Here is a 19,696-nt window from a genome sequence, read left to right on the forward strand (position 1 = left end):
CCTTCCCCATCCACCCGCTTTTATAAAAATTTAATTAATGGAGGTTTTTTTCGACTTTTCCTCCAGATAAAAGTTCGTGTATATTTCCATTTATTCTTTAGTGATAAGTTAGTTTAAGCCATAGTTTGTACCTTAGATTAAACTATGCTGTTAAGGTAGTACATAAGTTAGGTTAATTTAGAATTGTATTTTTATAGGTTAAATAAAAATTGTTGTTTTGCCTGTTGCCGCTTTCGGTCACGCTGCTCCGCAGGGTAGAGGCGCTAAGGCAGCGTCTGATGAGATCGCCTCTGCCCTGCAATCGAAACCGTATAGCAAATATTTAAAAGAATTTTAAGAGCATTGTCATATTGCAAAATAACTTTATCATGCCTTTGCTGGTATTGCGGCCGTTTTTTCTTGAGTTCGCGGCTCAAACGCATCATTTGACGTCGGTAGAGTTTGCCCGTGACCGTTTCGTTAGGTTTTAGCAGCTCATAGTATACCACACCCAGCTGGTCCCACCATATACGCAGCATGATCTTCTCACCATGAATATTCGCTTTGGCCGTCGATGATGAGACATGGCCGGGGTATCCTCACGTTGCCCGACGCTTGGGATTATCGCGGTGGATCCACTTTTCATCGCCAGTAACTATTCGATGCAGAAAACCCTTCCTTTCTTGTCGTCGGAGCAGTTGTTCGCACGTGAAAAAACGGTGTTCGACGTCTCTTGGCTTCAGTTCATACGGAACCCAATTTCCGACCTTTCGGATCATTCCCATTGCTTTTAAACGGTGGAAAATGGCTTGCTGACTGACTCCAAGTGTTTTTCCAAGTTCTTCTTGCGTTTGCGATGGATCTTGGTCGAGCAATGCCTCTAATTCTTCATCTTCAAAAATTGGCGGTCCGGCGCGCTCTTCGTCTTCCAAGTCAAAATTGCCACTTTTAAACCGTCCAAACCACCTCTGACAAGTTCGCTCAGATAGAGCATGGTCACCATAAACTTCCACCAAAATGCGATGACTTTCGGTTGCTTTTTCCTTCATATTGAAATAATGAAGTAGAACTCCCCGCAAGAACACATTATTTGGTACAAAATTGGCCATTTTCGTTGATGAAAAAAGTATTGTTGTTTACACTTCAATTAAATAATTTATACTGACGTTTGTGTCTATTGACGGTAGCTTGCCGATGAATGTTTGGAAATGTGGATCAATGGAATATGTAGCGACATGGTAATGACATGACAGCACCAACATGGCAACGCCTTTCAACAGCTGATATGCTCAACAAAGTAACGTCACTATATGGATCGGCAAGGATATAAATTCGACGCCATCCGACTCTTTTACACACTCTTTCTCTCGACCTTCTCGGTGTTTGTTGAATAAATGGGTAGAACCTTAAAAACATACTTTTTCATGCTTCTACATTGCTGACCCCGACGACTAGAGTTAAAATAAAAAGTGCAGTGATCTTAAATTTCCATACGTTTAATCGACACCAAGCGCGAGTTTCAAAATGGCCACTGAATCCAAATCGCCAGAGACGCCGAAAACATCCCTTCAGAGTGATTTCCTGCCGCCGATAGCTAATCGACCAGCAGGCGTATTCGTGGAAGCGGCACGCATACAAAAATTTCCGTCATTTTATCGACCCGACCCGGCGTTTTGGTTTGAGCAGGTAGAGGCTGCGTTCCACACTAATCACATCACGTCGGACGAAACAAGATTTAAGTACGTGATACAATTTGCCGAGCCGGAAATCCTTCCGATGTGATCTCGATAGCACGCAATCCACCGGCAACAAATAAGTACGAAGCCGTGAAGGAGAGGATATTGGCAGCATTTGCAGAGTCCGCCGAATCCAAGCTGCGACGACTTTTCCAAGGGAAGAATTTGGAAGGAAAGAGACCATCACATTACCTGCAGGACTTGCGAAACACTGGCTGAGAGCAGGTAACTGACGCCATGCTAAGATCGTTGCTACTTGAGCAATTGCCCGAAAATATTCGAATGGTGTTAGCAATTTCTAACGAAGCAGACGTCGATAAATTGGCGAAAATGGTGGATTTAATGATCGAGATGCAACAACTGCCTTGCATTTCCACCGTTCAGAAGGCATCCACGGAAAATGATGTCTTGGAGCAAATATTGAGCCGAATTGACCGACTGGAAATCACGACACGCAACCGGTCCCGATCCAAACAATGGAGCACCAGAAGGCAAAGATCAGGTTCACGGGATCGAGGGTTTTGCTTCTTTCATCAACGGTTTGGGAAACAAGCGCGTAATTGCCGACCGCCATGTAAGTGGCAAAATAATTCCGCGACTTCGGAAAACTAAATTCGTCGTCCCGAATTTCGGCGGTCGATGACGACCCCTCTCACAGTAAACCCAGCCGATTATTAGTACTCGATCGGAAAAGCGGCATGCATTTACTGGTGGATACCGGTGCTGATATTTCAGAAAAAAATCAGCATACGCCAATGCAATTTCAGCTTTATGTCGCCAACAATACGCCAATCAAAACATATGGACATCGCATCATAACGCTCGACCTCGGCTTACGACGACCGTTTACCTGGAGGTTCGTTTTAGCGGATGTTCGACAACCAATAATCGGTGTCGATTTGCTGCACCATTATGGCTTATTAGTGGACCTACGCAGGAGGAAGATAATCGACGAAAAGACCAACTTATCCTGTATCGCAAAGCTCACCGGCACCATAACTTGTGGTATGACAACACTGAAATCTAGCGAAAGTGATGGCTCATGATATCTACCACCATATCCCGACTAAAGGACCGCCTGTTTTTGACCGACCCAGACGATTAACGCCCGAAAAACTGCGCGAAGCAAAGGCCGAATTTGACTATATGCTACAACAGGGAGTTTGCCAACCATCGAGTAGCCCATGGGCGAGCCCGTTACACTTGGTACGGAAGAAAAACGGACAATGGAGACCATGTGAAGATTATCGGCGTTTGAACGCTATCACCGTCCCAGATAAGTACCCCATCGCTCACATTAGTGACTTTGCGCACAAACTGAGTGGATGCAAGGTATTTTCCACGATTGATCTGACGAGAGCATACCACCAGATTCCTGTAGCACCCGAGGACATTCCCAAAACAGCTGTCATTACTCCTTTTGGGCTTTTTGAGTTCCGAGTAATGACGTTCGGTCTACGTAATGCCGCACAAACTTTCCAGCGGTACATTGATCATGCACTCCGCGGATTGGACTTTTGCTATGCATACATCGATGACATTCTTATCGCTTCTAAATCGAACGAGGAGCATCGGAAGCACTTATTGACGATATTTAATCGACTCCGTGAATACGGATTATCCATCAATGTCGATAAATGCAGCTTTGGAACATCTTCTGCCGAATATTTAGGATATTTGGTGAGCGAAAATGGCATCAAGCCCCTTCCAGGACGAGTGGAAACCATTTTGAATTTCGGAAAACCGTCAACAACGAGTATCTCATTGGTGCAAGGAAACGGGATAAACGCAAAATCGAATGGAATCCACGAGCAGATGTTTCATTTGAAAAGTGCAAACAGCAAATTGCCAACGCTGCGTTACTACGACATCCCATTGAGAATGCACCATTGGCCATCAAATCATGCGCATCGGACACGGCTATGGGAGCAGTTCTCGAACAGTGGAACAACGATGTTTGGGAACCGCTAGGGTTCTTTTCGAAGAAGTTCTCCGATACACAACGTAGGTACAGCACTTACGACCGAGAACTCCAAGCAATCTACAGTGCAGTCAAGTTTTTTCGCTACATGGTCGAAGGTCGTCCGTTATTAATCAAAACCGATCATAAGCCGATAACGTTTGCCTTCCAACAGAAAGCCGATAAAGCTAGTCCACGGCAATTAAGGCAACTGGACTATATCGGCCAATTCTCGACCAATATCATATACGTCACTGGCGAGGAAAACGTTACAGCAGACGCCTTGTCCCGAATTAGTGCTGTTACATTGCCGGTTGCCATAACGCCCGAAGAATTAGCTACAGCGCAACGAAACGATGAGGAACTCCAACATCTACTGCGTTCTGAAACGACCTTGGGTTTGAAAAAGTTGCGAGTTGACGACAAGGATACAATGTTGTACTGCGACGTGTCAACTTCCCAAATACGGCCGTATATCCCAATACTTCTCAGGAGGAGAATATTTGAGATTACTCACCGACTATCTCATCCAAGTGGACGCGTCACGAAGAAGCTGATTTGCCGAAAATATGTCTGGCCTAGTATGTCCAAGGCCATTCTCGAGTGGGCACGAACATGTCTAGCGTGTCAACGAAGTAAGATTGGAAGACATGCAAAACCATCGCATGGCAAAATCGAGATGCCGGACACGAGATTCAGTCACGTACATATCGATATTGTCGGACCGCTAACGCAATCACAAGGTCACTCGTATGTATTGACTATGATCGATAGATTTACGAGATGGCCTGAAGCGGTTCCGATACGATCAATTACGGCAGATATTATCGCAGACGCATTCTACACCAACTGGATTTCACGATTTGGAGCACCTACTATATTAACATCGGACCAAGGATCCCAGTTCGAATCCTTGATCTTCCAGTCGCTGACGCACTTAGTGGGTTGCAAAAAGATTCGAACCACTGCATACCATCCTGCTTCTAACGGATTGATTGAGCGATGGCACCGATCGATGAAAGCAGCTATTATGTGCCACAACAACCGTGAATGGGTCGAAGTTTTGCCAACGGTTTTGCTCGGTCTTCGTACAAGCGTTAAGGAGGATATTGGCGCAACAGCTGCTGAGCTATTCTATGGGACAACGATTCGCATTCCTGGAGAGTTCTTTCTTGACGAAGAAATGCCTCCCAATCCGAAATTTTTCGTTGAGAAATTTCGTCACCATATGACGCAAGTTCGTGCAACGCCAATCTCTCGACATGATAGAAGGAAGGTGTTCGTCCACAAGGATCTTTCTACATGCTCACACGTGTTCGTGCGGATTGATCGAGTGAAGAAGCCGCTAGAGCATCCGTACTAAGGACCATATAAGGTGTTAGAAAGACTTTCCGACAACGTTTTTAAAATGGAAATTCAGGGCAAAGCAAAAAATATCAGCGTCAAGCGACTAAAACCTGCCTATTTCGAAGTAACATCTGATCCACCGGAAGCAGCCCAACGACCAATAAGTTTGGCTCCCAAAACGTGTGTAGGACCAAGAGCGAAACCAGTGAGTGAGAGGCGAGTAATATTCGATACGTAGTTTTCCAGCCGTTAATCGTCAAAACTACTCAGGAGGGAGCAGTGTAGCGACATGGTAATGACATGACAGCACCAACATGGCAACGCCTTTCAACAGCTGATATGCTCAACAAAGTAATGCCACTATATGGATCGGCAAGGATATAAATTCGACGCCATCCGACTCTTTTACACACTCTTTCTCTCGACCTTCTCGGTGTTTGTTGAATAAATGGGTAGAACCTTAAAAACATACTTTTTCATGTTTCTACAAATAAAAAACAAGCTACGCCATCTATTGTGAAAACCGACAGAACTTATTTGTAGACCTTATAAAATATATAATTATGATAGTTTTAAGCACAATAATTTAAGTTAAAAGTATCTTTTGAAGCGATAAAACATTTATTACTATTATTACTTTTATATTTCTTTATTTGCCACTAAGGCCAAGTGAATTCTGTCGGGTTTTTGACCATTTCCCGATAACTTATTGTAAAATTGTAAAATTAGATTTTGATTTCTTACTGTTTCTCTTCTCTGCCTGTAAATTGTTATTCGAAAACTTTGAGAGCCCACAGTGGCCATTAGATTTAAGTTATTTTTGTTATTTTAAAAGATTGTTTTTTATTGTTCATTTTTCCAATCTATATACTATTGTTACCTATTTCTTAAAAATAAAAACGATTTTAAAAACGAAAAACAAAAACTACTCACGGTCATCAAACTTCCGGAAACTAGTAAATTTATCGAAATTCTTGCGTATCTTTTCAGCATGTGACGTTGTTGAGTTTCCTACAAATATTATTAGAACGGGCGAGAAAAAGTCCACAAATGCTGTTATATGTTTCCGTATTAAATACGGCACATCTTTGTGATATGTTTTTCCATCGCTTTCATAGATAAAATATAAAAAGTAGATATCAGCGATTGTATTGATATAAGTGAATAATATCACGGTGATAATGATCATCCCCAAATGTCCATTGAGATCCGTGGAAATTTTAGACATTCTTCTGAGAATTTGGGCAAAAGTATCTAAACGATCACTGACCTCACAGCATTGATGCATATTCGCTAGTTTACGTAGCTTGTTCACGTCATTCTCGTCGGAGAAGTTTTCTTTAAGGAACAACTCAAAATGATTATTCAGAGTCCTGTAAACTTGACATTGAATGGTGCTAACGAAAATATACCAGTTTGATGCGATCTGCATCGTATTTAATTGTAAAACCATTAAACTTCGTGCGATCTGTATCAAAACGCTTATATTAGATGTTCCTTTCACTGCATTCCATAGATACATGCTCAATCGGATTGCGGAAGCAATAAGTCTACACAAAATAATCACTATAGGCCAAAAGCTGAAGAGTTCCTTGGGATCTATCAATTTTTGAATATCTTTTAGTATTAAGATACTTTTATTAAGCAAATTAACACACTTTTCCGCTCGATACCATAAGGAAACTAACATGCAGGACATGGATATATAACTGATGCTATATGAAAATTTACTTATTTCGAAAACTTTCCTAAGTAGGAAGAATTCACTGGTTACAAAGGTTATATAACAGTTGATGAAAAACGTAGTTGAGATAAGTACAACCACTACACCATTTAGATACCAAAGTTTTCGTGAAAATACGAATCTTCGAGTTTTCCGATCATAAACAAAAGTAATTAGACCACAAGCACACAATTGCAGATAAATTATCAGGAAAATGAGTTTTATTTTAAAGAGATTGGAGTGTCCTTGCGACATCTTGCAAGGATCCGAGGAACTTAATTGATTTCAAGACTCGGATGAGAAAATTATATAAAGATTGATATTGCTATGCTTCGAAACGAATTGATATTTTCTTAATGATGTCTGTCTTCCATTAAGGACATATTTTCAGGTCTCACATTCTAATTTGTAAATGCATTTCCTAGGTCAATAAAAAAAATGACTCCAGTCCTTAAATAGATTAGCAAACAAATAAGTTAACATGTTTGTTGTTGATGTGTCAAGTGAGTGAGTAATGTTAAGAGAGGGAAATTATGTTTTTACCAGCGACTCACAAGTGGATATAAATGACTGCTCCGAGGAACCCAATTAGCACTGTGGTTTGGGGTTTTGATGCCACAAACTCATAAGATCGTGACTGCTGTGAGAAGGGCAAGGGGAGGAGAATCTAGGTAGTCCAAATTATCAGAGGCAGCCCCCCATAATCAGCGATCCCTTTGAGGTCCTTATTTGTCTAGTGTCCACAGCCTGGTGCTAGAGCTGAGCCCTCGCAAAGGAAGCGCATGTGGCTCACTGGGAGTAGATTCCACCCTTCACAGTTGCCACCGGAGGATTTTCAAGAGCGGATCCAAGCCTCCGACCTCGTCAGTGTCTTCGCTTGGATTACACTATCGTATCTGCTTTGATCTATTGGTGAAGATCATTAAAGATCAAAGAAATATATATCTATTGGTGGTGACTCCTTCATTTACGAAAACTACTATTAAGTTGGTGGGCCACATCGATCTTAATTGAATGTGATTAGCTTGGAAATTTACATTGAAAAATGAATAAGATTTAATGAGGCATTTTAGATTTGAACGGGATCAGAATCACGTCCCAATATTGCTTTTCTCAAATTATTTTTAGTGCCATAAAAATGTGATATTTTCATTAGAGGGAAGTGCACAGATATTGGATATCCATTGGTCTTACTGAAGTGGATTTCATAACTCGATAGGGTTGAGAGATTGAGTATAATTAGATCTGATTTTTATGTAAGCATGAAATCTTTGATGTCCCCAGGTGATGATGTCAACGCATTTACGCTTATTTTGAGTGGATATGGATCAGCAATTGACAGAAGGTTCTGAGATTCACCAGCTTGCGCTTTGGGGACTCTATAAGTTAGATTGTTCATTGATCTAGTGGATATTGATGTCAAGTCAAATATCTCTCAACTTGTATCTAATTTTTCAAGAATCACAGGTTATGGCCGGTTTGAATTCATGATCTTCTGGTGAAAAGCTTCAAGTATGCACTACGTCTAACTCCTCTGCCGCAATCAAAGACGTCTGCATAGTTCACAACCTGTTGTGCTCAGAGAATCGGCAACGACGGTGGATTTTTTGAAGGTCGCCAGATTCACCACGAAAAAATCAGTGGTCGAAAAGAATACGGCCACATAGTAAGGTGAGTGGTCTGAGCAACGTCAGGTCCCTCAATTATCAAGCAGTGCGCTTTGAACGCCTGCAAATGGGTTAGGTGACCCTATGTGGATACTGCCAGTGAAATCCGGGGGCGGCCACGCCGCAACTGAATGCCGACTTAATGAAGAAGATGGGAAGGCGAAAATCTGCGTAAATTGCGAAAATAGTGAACATTCGGCGTCGTATCGTGGGTGTCCCGCTTATTGCAACGCAAAGATCGGAAGGAAGGAGACACTGGACACGCGTCAAAAGTCGCGGACAATTCTACTCCGGGGTTCCTTGGCGTATGCCAACAAGAATGTGAGTAGGAATTGAAAATTATCATCGGCGATGTTGAATGCCTTGAGCGGCATTTCTTAGCTAGTAGTGCATTCGATCGTTCAGCTCAATTTAGCAATAAAACGCCAACGCAACAGTTGCATCAGTTAGCAGCATGCAAAACAGCAGTAACACCCCAAAGCCAGCCATAAACTGGGGGGGTTGGGTTGGGTTTTCGAAGTAACGATATTATGTAGGGCAAAAACTGCCAGAGACTGAGCCGTGCTACATGTAATTGCAACAGGCTTAATCGTTGCGTCAAATGCATTAATGCCCCCCCCCCCGCTTCCCTGGGTTCCAAGACACGTTGGAAGAGAACCCTTTCTATGTGAATTGAAACTCCGGTGTTTTTGTTTTTGTCAGGGCAAGTCAACTGAGCTATCAAAGCCGATTCCAGAAAGTTACCAATTAGTTGCTAACTACTTCAGTTACTTGTGTCAATCTAATTCCGTCTTCAACCTTGACTTTAAGGTTAACATTGCACTTCTTTGACTTTGACAGATGAAATACTTGAAAATCCGTTTATGGCACTAATTTGACATGCACATAGGACGATTTAATTTCTCCTCTCCATATCGAAGTAGAAGAAGTACTTTTGAACCTGAAGTGTGGAAGTGTTTGCAGTCTATACCTAGACAAAGTATAGAGGCAGCTTCGTGTTTTTTTTTCTCAGATTTTGAGCAGCTTCTGAGAACGGGTCAGCGAAATAAAGGAATACTTTCCAACCCCCGCCCTCCCCTCATGTGCGTTAAGTGTCAGAACTGACACCAGCTTTGGAAAGTATCAACTGAGATCTTCAATTTCGTATCCCACATAAGTGTCTTCGGTGAAAAAAACCTTTTGCATGTAAGCAGATCCCCCTTAAATTCCACGTAGGACGATGTAACTCACTATATGTGTTGGCATCCCCAGTTCCCTCCTTCTCACTGAATTTTGTGTGAATTGGTATAACCCTTTCTGAGAAAAATGCATGTGCCAGACACTCGAACCTGTGTGGAGTTGCCAGATCTCCCATCACGCGAGTCCCTTTGTGCGGATAAGGGAATGCTCGGCGGATGCATAGAAATATGCTTTTGAACGCACTCGGAGGTGTTCGTGCATGAGCAGGACGGGTAAGTGGGAGAAAAACACCCACCTGTGGACAAAAACAGCTACAGCAAGGATACTCAGAACAAGAAACCAACATGGAAGAGGAAAGGACAGAAAAATTTACGATGCAGGGACTCGGAACCATAGCACCGGCGGCTTTTGGAAGTGGGCAAGTAGGCTTTCGGCTGTCTATATCCCTGAACTGCAGTGCGCTGTGGTGGATTACTTGACCACCGTTGCATCGAATTCTACAAGTAGCCTGGAGAATGGGGCATGGTGCTTTACAAACTGGTCATTCATTAGCCCACAGTGAGGTGACTACATCTGGTTGGGAGATGTCGCAGGACCTAGTGCTTTATCCATTTAGGGAAAACTCGACGATTCTGTGAATTGAACGAAAAAAATGTATTCAGGAACGTCAAATCTGATTTGGAGCTGATGGGCCTTGGAGAAAGCGTCAGTCGAATTACACGCTCCTAACAAGGAGATTTGATGCTGGAGCTGAAAAAGGCTCCGGGCAAAACGGCTGCAAATTTCCTCGGCAAGGTGGAGAACTCCTTAGGGAGGCACAAGTACGGACCAGAAAGCGGGCGATACAATGTAAGGACATTCATAAAATCACGACCAAGGCCTTAGAAAAGCAGTTCGGACCACTTGGTTGGCAAGATTCCGCAAGCAGAGTACTGTGGAAGACACATGGAGGAACACAAAAAGGCAACTATAAGCTTACAGGTGACGCAGCGTTAAAACTGCTGGCGGCTGATAAAGTGAAAATAGGTTGGGTCGTTTGCCGACTCAGGGAGCAGGTACCCCTCAAGCACTGCTTTAGATGGCATGCGGTGATGTCCATTCCCACAGAGTTGGAAATCCGGGTTGGTGCGGGAAAAAGTTTGAAGAGGATGCATTTATAGAGATGCTATTGGGAGGCCACAACTTCGGTGGTGGGGCTTTAGAAAAGGTAGACCAAATGATGGGACGCATAATGAGAGCATGCGACGCTGCTATGCCGAGGGGGCGAGTCCTCGCAAAAAGGCGGTCAATCTATTCGCGGAATGAAGAAATTGCGGAGTTTTCGGGTGCATGTTTTCGAGCTAGAAGGATCTGCTAACGATGTAGAGGAAGAGAAACGGGAAGTATATGTGAACCTTCGAGGTAGGCTTAAGCAGGCTATACGAACCAGCAAGCGAGAAAGCTTCAAGGGACTTTGCGTGGAGGTAGACCAAAGTTCCTGAGGAACAGCGTATAGGGTGGTTATCAAGAAGATGAGAGGGGAACACGACAAGTGACCTGCCCGCATCTTTCGCTCGATATCGTGATGGTGCCCTTCCCCCCGGATAAAGGGGAGTGCAAAAAACATAAGCAAACCCTGGGCGTCTGCACCATACCTGCAGTAACTGAGGAGGAACTTGTGCAGATTTGTCGGAGAATCGGTGATAATAAAGCTCTCGGTCTGGATGCTGTTCCCAATCGAGCTTTTGAACTCGCTGTTAAAATCAGATCCGACTGTTTATCAGTGTGTTTGAAACATACATGGTAGAAGGAGTTTTCCCTGACCGGTGGAAGATGCAAAAACTAGTTTTGCTCCCGAAGCCAAATAAGTAACAAGGGAATCCATTATCATACCACCCCATTTGCCTTATCGATACGGTAGGGAAGATGCTCGTAAAGGCCATCTAGAATAGACTTCTCCCTATCATTGAATATAAGGATGGACTACCGAAGCGATAATTCGGATTTCGACAAGCGCACTCAACGATCGACGCCGTGGACATTATTTTGAAGCTGACTTGAGACACGGTGCCTGTACGAGAAAAGGAGAATAAATCCACTTATAAAGGATACAGAATACCGAAAGGCGGCAAGGCGAGAGTCGCTGGGAAAAATGGAATAACGGTGGGTTGTCTCGCAGAGGGGTCGCTGGATCCACACTTTGGTTTCCCGTATTGAAGAGTGGATTCAGCGGCGACTCGGCGAGATTAACTACAATCCGACGTAATTCCTGTCAGGGCATTGTGATTGCAGGAAGTATCTGCATCAATTCAGGTTGGAAGATACGCCCTTTTGTCCTGAATGTGGTTGCACACCTGAGGACTCGGAGCATGGCATGTTCCGCTGTTCACGGTTTTATTCATGGAGGAGGAGCTGGAAGAGTCTCTGAAAATCAGTATAAGTCCGCAGAACACCGCGGGGAAATATTGAAGTCGGAGGGAAACTGGAAAAGCGAAGTGCGCAAGGAGAGCGCGAAGAACGGAAGGATTGGTCGCTTAAAGCGCAGTCTTCCCCACGAAGTGATACTTAGCGGCGGTTCTGCGGGGAAGGAAGAAGGAGAAAGTGAGAGTGGTTTTAGTGGGTGGGAATCCCATACACTGCTGCAGCCTCTGGCGCGACAATGTCTTTCTAAGATAACCACCTCCATTCATAAAAAAAGACAGACAGACGACAGTATACCGATTTTAGTAAGGTTTTGTTTTAGGCAAAACCTTAAAAACGTTACAATGACCTTGAAATTCGGGTTGTTTATGGGTGCCAGAGACAACATGGTCTAGGAAGTTTACAACCGGTTTTACTGAAATCTGAGGCGAGGAAGGCAGAGGGAGGCCGGCAATTATTTATTAGTTGTTGAGGTTTCCCGGGAAAGTTACAGTATCGGAAAGGGTAACCATATGTGTATCGCGATACTGAGGAAAGGTCACCAACGACAGTGAAGTGGTCCTTTCGGAAATTTTTCAGATTCGATTGTTACGGGTGACGAAATCTGCGTTTTTTTGTTACTAGATAAATAGGAGACCTTATTTCTGGGGATACTATAGTATATTGGTTGATTTGCAAAACACATCTGGATAATTCAGTGTACTTACGCTTTTCTCCAAACGATCATCGCATTTTCTGAATCCCACGTAGGCTTGGTAATCCCTTTCAATCTTACGCGCACGGGACATTGTTGCACTTGCCACACAAATCATTGTTATATTTCCGAATAGATCCGCAAAAATCAAGACATATTTACGTATCAAATAGGAAGTATCTGCTGGAAATACTTTTCCAGGACTAGTATAAATAAAATACATGTAATATGCGTCTACAGTGGCGTTGGTATAACCAAATGAGATCGAAGCAAAAACTAATATTCCAAAGTATCCCTTCAGCTCAGTGGATATGCGATACATTCGGCTCAGTATTTCTGCATAACTGTCTAATTGGTCACTAATTTGGCAGCACACATGCATTTTTGAAGGTTTCAGGTCCTTATTGAGGTCACAAGGTTCCAGAAAATTGGCTTTCAGAAATGAACGGAAATTACTGCTAACTTTGTCATAAAGTTGGAGTTGAATTGTGCTCGTTAGAAAGTTCCAATTGGCGGCAATTTGTATAGTTTTGAATTCTAAAAGGTGAAGGATCCACACAAAAAACACAAATGGGCTATCCTCCTGGGTTGTTTCCACCGCGTGCCAGACATACATGATGAATCGAACAAAGGTCACAATAAATTTATAGATAATTATATGTATCAAGCCCATCTCAAATAAATCACCGGAATTGGTTAGTTTTCCGATATCTTTGATAAGTTTTAGAACTTCATTGAGTGCGATTGCAAGTTTTTCCGCCTCTTTCCACAAGGAAAATAGCACTGAGACCAAAGCAGCATATCCTACTGAGTAACATAAAACACCAACCAAGGAAATTTTACTTCGCAAAAGGAAATCACTGTGGATAAATAGCACCCAAATATTGAAGATAGAAGTTACCGCGATGAATATCCCTACGATACCGTTCAGGATCCATAGTTTCCGCGAAAAGATAATTTGTTTAGTTTTCTGGTCATAAATAAAATTGGCTAAACCAAAGGCACACAAATGAATGTAAAGTAAACTCGATAAGAATTTTAGTTTGGAAAAGTTTGAATGTTTTTGCGACATCCTTTGAGGGTTCAGTGGCGCTTTTCTATAAAGTGACATCCTTTTTATATGTCACCGTTTTTGCCGGTCATGCAAAGTTAATTCATTTTCTCTAATTGACCTGAAATATGTGTTCAGTTATTGGCCCTTATAAATAGTTGTTTAGTTGGATGTAAGCTAATTAAATTTATAGAGTGAGGAATCAATATTCTATAGCGTACTCTAGAATTCACGCTAATCATCGCCCTGCTTGTCGGGAAGGTGACAGTAACTGAAATAGAACTTCATCTTGGGAAGTAAAGATAAACATATAAAAGATCACATGATACATTCCCAAATATGTGGAATCATTCAAGGATTTTCTCAAATATTTCATAGAAGTCGAAGCCTTTTTGACCCTAGATCCTTTTTATATAAAATCGATAAAATGACAACCATTATTAATCTAATAATTTTTGTTCTCTTTTCAGGTGAGTTCCAAAGTGAATTAGAATTCAATTAACTTCTCTTGCACAAGCATAGTAAGTATTAATTACTTCAGGAAAGGCTTTGCCTAGGTAAGGATCATATAAGCTACACATTACGACTTAGTCGAGAATGATAATGCATGATCTGTGTATATATAAGAAAGGTGATTTATCAAAATTATGCTAAGCCGAAGAGTCGATCATTTCACGTGACGTATTCTGTATTTTTAGTAGCAAATTTTCCACTTCCAATAATTCTAGTAGTGTTAAGGTGCCTATGGAAAGTAGTAAATTCAAAATGACAAGTAAACTGTTGACAAATGTTCGCTAGGATATTATGTCATCCAAATAATGCGCAGTCACGAAGAAAAATCTATTGTATGGAAAATTCCTATGCTCGTCGTAATGATAATACAAATGTTTGTATGAAATGAATCAGGATCAAAAGTAGGAGAGGTTTAGCCTAGAGTGTACACAGATTCAAAAGGGCATCCCTTTGTGTTTGTTTCTAGGTCTTCCATACCATTGGTACTCCTGTCCATAGTTAGGTTTTTGATGGTTTACATTGACCTTTGTTTCTGCTACCCTCCACAGATAATGGTCATTGGAATGCCAGTCTGGGTTAGACTGTGGTCATAAATCTAGGGACCAGTGGTAGGTCAGGTTCCTGTGAGGCCAACCCTGATTCTTCTTGTGAGTGAGGGCTGAATCCTACTTTAAAGTGTAATTTTTTCCTACTTCCACTTCGTCCAACGGTTATCACCACTGTGTTTAAGGTGGGAATATTTCGTCGGTATTAATTTTTAGGCCCTTTTGAAACATTGTGGCATATTCATTTGCCATTTCTTTCCTATCCTGAAGAAAATCAGTTTCTTTGGATTTATAGGCAAGATTCCGGTTTCCCGGACTAAGGCCACACCAATTTTCCCATATTGCGCCTAAAATTATTGTGGGTCTTTTCTCTCTATTTGATTAGGAAATGACTGTTTTTGTCCGCTTCAATCTTTATTGTGAGTTTTTCATTCAGAATGAACCCAATATTAACCATTCTGCAACCTCTGACAATTTTCAAGCGCGAATCAACTTGAAGATGATTGCTAGCCGATTCTGTTCCTGGCTCATCTTTGTATGAGTCATAATATGCCTACACGACAATTATAGATGATGATATTATCTTAATTCTTATACCAATACCCAGTCGATATCCGGAGTATCCGGGTACCCCCTATGGTATATTGACAATAGGCATTAGTGGTTGGGAAATGTCAATTTTCAATTTCTTTTTCTCCAAAATACGAAAACTCTATCCAGGAGGCACCAGAGAAAGTGCATCTTATTAGCTCAGAAGCATTCTCCAAACTTTCGCGATCTGCGTGATAACATTTGGCGGCAACCGCGCGATTAGATGTGTCATAATCAGACAATCTTTATCTCTAGTCAAGTATCAAATTGATCGTATTATCCTGAAAAAAAAACCATTATACAATGCTGCATAAATAATTGTCACAATAGATGAAGGAAACTTGGTGACGAACGAATTCTTACAATCTTTTTTATTTCCCTTATCGCAATGTCACTTTGACAACTTGTATTCAGATATAGGGACTAACGGTTTCATCCAGGACAGAGGCAACTCATCAGAAGCTGCCTCACCTCTGCCCTGGGAGCAGCTTGATTTAGCCTAGTTTAGGATCAGTCTGTTGGCGATTTAAACTTTGATATAATTCGCATTCTTGTCGTATTTTTGCGGTTATATAAAGCAGCGTTTCCACCTGTTGCCACTTTTGGTCACGCTGCTCTCAGGGCAGAGATGAGGCAGGATTTGATGAGTTGCCTCCGCCCTGGACGAAACCGTTAGTTCCTCTTTTAGAATAGAAACGTGGTAGTAAGTTGCTCTCCATTTGGTCGGGTCCAACATCAAGTGGATATGAACTTAGGATTCTTCATATTCCAGAAAATAAAATTGCATTCAGATGTTCCACATGAAGGCGTACAGGCTATTGACATACACACATGTAAGTTATGCAGAAAACGCATACATCCAGGGCAACGTTTTTTGTCCAATTTTAGTTCCTATCTACTTATCCTGTAGACTTCTTCCTCGGAAGTCACAGTAGGAAAGCCCACTACCTCTGAGACAGTTTTTTTTTTACAGAATTATTAAGGGCATCTGAGAGAGGGAATAGACAAATCTTAATTCCAGTCGTATGTATGCTTCATTCATTATAATCAAGGTATATACCTAGTATGAAACTATTTGGTTCAAAACATCACAAACTCAACAATACGGACAAAAATACCTTCGGGACTGAAACGTAGGGTTTCGTTTCAACTCGGGTGCTTTATTATTTATTCAGATAGAGATTTAGATAGGTCTTGCATCCACCAGTATGATTGTCGAGCCATGCAATCAGTCTAGACTGAATCTCTGTCTCTGATTGTAATCACAAAATCAATCCGTCTCTTAAGAAGACCGTGGGGTAAAGTCTACGCGACAAGTTCTCACGTTAAGCCACCAAGGACGAACCTCTAAAATTGAAATCGAAAGCTTCTATGGGAAAACAATGTTTATAGCGACACCCTCAAATGAGCCTACTCAGCAGACACATTAAACTGGAGAAAAAGTTGTGGTGGGATCATGCTGTCTGTGCTACCAGGATGTCAATGAAAAACGAGGGAAAACGAGAAAATTTTGTAAAAATTGTAGTAAATCGATGTACCGTGAACATCTAAAAGCAATAACGAAAAGTTTTTCAACGGCGCAACAACCGGTATTCGGTCTAAGCCTGTCTTAATAAGGAACTCCAGACACTCCGGTTTTGGGCCGAGGTGCACCAATTCTATATCCCTAAAAGCTGTCTGGCGTCCTGACCTACGCCATCGCTCCATCTCAGGCAGGGTATGCCTCGTCTTTTTTTTTCTACCATAGATATTGCCCTTATAGACTTTTCGGGCTGGATCATCTTTATTCATACAGATTAAGTATTATATATGGGCCAGTAGATGGGTGCACTTGTCGCCTCTCCTTCATGTGCTGACCTATCCACTGTCACTTCTTATCAGGTTGTGTACAAGTGTCAGGCTTGTGCCTGGACTAAGTACTTCGTTTCTATCAGGCCAACGTACACCGATGATATGACGCAGACAACTGTTGACGAAGACTCGAAACTTTCGAGCAATAGTGAAATTCACTTTCCATGTATTAATCCCATGTAATAAGAGAGAAAGAACACTAGCACAGATCAGTCTTGACTTTGGTGTCGAAACAACTGCATTTCCAGATTTAAGACCGGGCAGCGAAAGCTGATCAAACGCAACATGTAGTTCGGTGCCACCGTTGGCAGAAACCACGCTTCCTAGATATACAAATTAATCGACACTTTCGATGCTCTTTTCATTAATGCAGGTAGGGAGAATGCGATGACCCATCAGACTGAGAACCTTGGTTTTGTTAGTGTTTATTTTCAATCCAACTCTACTTGCTTTTCTTTCTAAATCCAGAGTCATTTGGCTAATATTTATGACCCGTCGAAAAAACAAATAGATGTCTAGATGTGTGAGGAAAAGTGTCATAGTCCATTGAATTCCTCCATGTCCTTCAGATAAAGCAGCATGAAGAACGTCATCGATAACAAGAAGAAATAATATTAGTGACAAGATGTAACTCTGGCGGACTGCACTTTGGACCTCAAAATCCTCCCTATGTTGCTCTGATACTGGCCATTAGTTTCTCTGGAATGTCCCTCATGCGTAGAGCACTCCAGATACACTCACTGTTCACGCTTTCTCGAAATCGATGAAAAGCAGCCGCAGCGAAGATCTAAATTCCGCGCACTGTTCCAAAATGATTCGTAAGGTGTTGATCTTGTCAATGCAGAAGAATCCGGAGCGAAACTAGCTTGCTCTTTGTCGACCAAACTTTCGCGATGTGATTTGATGCGTCCCGGAATTATTTTAGCTATTGTCTTTGCATATAAATATCTATCCAATTGTCGCACTCAAAACGGGTGCCCTACTTTGGAACCTTGACGATTATCTCCTTCTTCTACCCCCTGGGAAAGGTTTCTGATTCCTAAAATTTCAGTACGAGTGCAACCGATTTGCTGTACCTGGAGGTATAGCGATCTGTGCAGCACCAGGGAAAAGAGCATTTTTGATGGCAACCCAATACTCGTCGATATTCTCACGCGGGTTACTCAGTATATCTGCCGTCCGATGAGCAGGATAGTTTTCCCACTGTCGAGTGATCCCTTTCGAGATCGATGTCAGCGCCTTTCTTGTTACGCACATCCAGGAGACAACTTCTAGATCTACTGCTCAGCGCGAAGTGGTCGATCTGATTGATCGTACGGTGTCGGATGTTGCCTATGGTAAGCTCTGTGCTCGAACAATGCGCCAACCAATGAGCAGTGGAAGTTACAAAAATCCACGGACTTTCTACTATTATCGTTACGGTCGCCACGGCGGTGTTTTCAAACCAGATGTCCGGGCAAGGTGTTGTCAGAGCTACGTTAGCATTCAGATCATCCGTCACGATGACAACATCACCCTAAGCAAGTCTATTCTCTCCACACGTAGAAAGCATTCTTCTCTACTATAACGGAAGTGTCCATTGGTGCATAGCACTGCACAATTGTGATGCTCCTTAACCTGGACCGGCATCTTACAGCCAGAAGTCTATCGCTCAAGTTCGAGAAAGCGAGCATTCTGAGGACCCTCTTTACCGTTGTCGAGGAGCTTGCGCACATTCCAGAAACCAACCATAGTCCGTTTTCAACAGCTAGAGGTCTTCGACGTAAGGTCTGCCCAATAAAGTTGCAGAATTTGTTGGTTTTCTATTCCTATTTAATTTCTATTCCTTTTAGTCGTCGCTGACGACAAGCAGGGAAGACTTTGAATGTATTCTTAAGCCGCAGTTCACATGTGAGCTGAAAACCTTGCAAATTTTAGCGTCAGGAATGCAAAAGACCATGTACGTCCACTTTCGCTCCCATGCGTTCAAGAACTTTTTTTCGAAGATTGCGTTTTTCCTTTTGCTTTACATTTCTGCTTCACATGTGATCCTAGGTGTGCTTGACATCTAAGTGTTTTACGTCTGGTGGTGAGGATATTATCTACCAAACTTGGTTTCACTAAGGGATTGTAATCCATAAATCCCAAGAACCTTGGATTTGGCCCGAAAAGTGGAGAATAATTCCTAAAGCCACAACTGACAGCATGGTTGAACGGATCTAAAGAAACCCGAAAAGTTTGGAATTTTAAAAGACTTCATTAACAAGGAGGGTTGGTTACACGTCAAAACAATGTGATCAGAAGCAGATCTCCTGAGGAACAGAAGCTAGGAGATGGCAGTCGCGTGAAAAAATCAAAAGATATTGTCAAATTTTTTGACAAGTGAAGCTGGGAAAAAATATCGAATGTATACACAGACTATTATGAAAGGGAGCCAGTGCGGAGGAGTAATATGAACAGGAACGACAGGAATATTCTTTT

General features: G+C 42.1%; 2 protein-coding genes across 4 annotated transcripts in view; one reads left to right on the plus strand and one right to left on the minus strand.

Moving 5' to 3' along the window:
• LOC119654704 (gustatory receptor for bitter taste 66a-like) overlaps positions 1–13,674 on the minus strand; it is an 82,444-nt gene extending 68,770 nt beyond the window's left edge. The window contains exon 1 of the mRNA XM_038060222.1: positions 12,699–13,674. Coding sequence (XP_037916150.1) covers positions 12,699–13,358 — 660 coding nt within the window. The 5' untranslated portion in view covers positions 13,359–13,674. The remainder of the gene's footprint in view (positions 1–12,698) is intronic.
• Positions 1–19,696, plus strand: part of LOC119654703 (influenza virus NS1A-binding protein homolog) — a 250,906-nt gene that overhangs the window by 143,762 nt on the left and 87,448 nt on the right. The gene's annotated exons all lie outside the window — the stretch shown is intronic.

This window comes from Hermetia illucens, chromosome 4, assembly GCF_905115235.1.
Source record: "Hermetia illucens chromosome 4, iHerIll2.2.curated.20191125, whole genome shotgun sequence".
Lineage (NCBI taxonomy): Eukaryota > Metazoa > Arthropoda > Insecta > Diptera > Stratiomyidae > Hermetia > Hermetia illucens.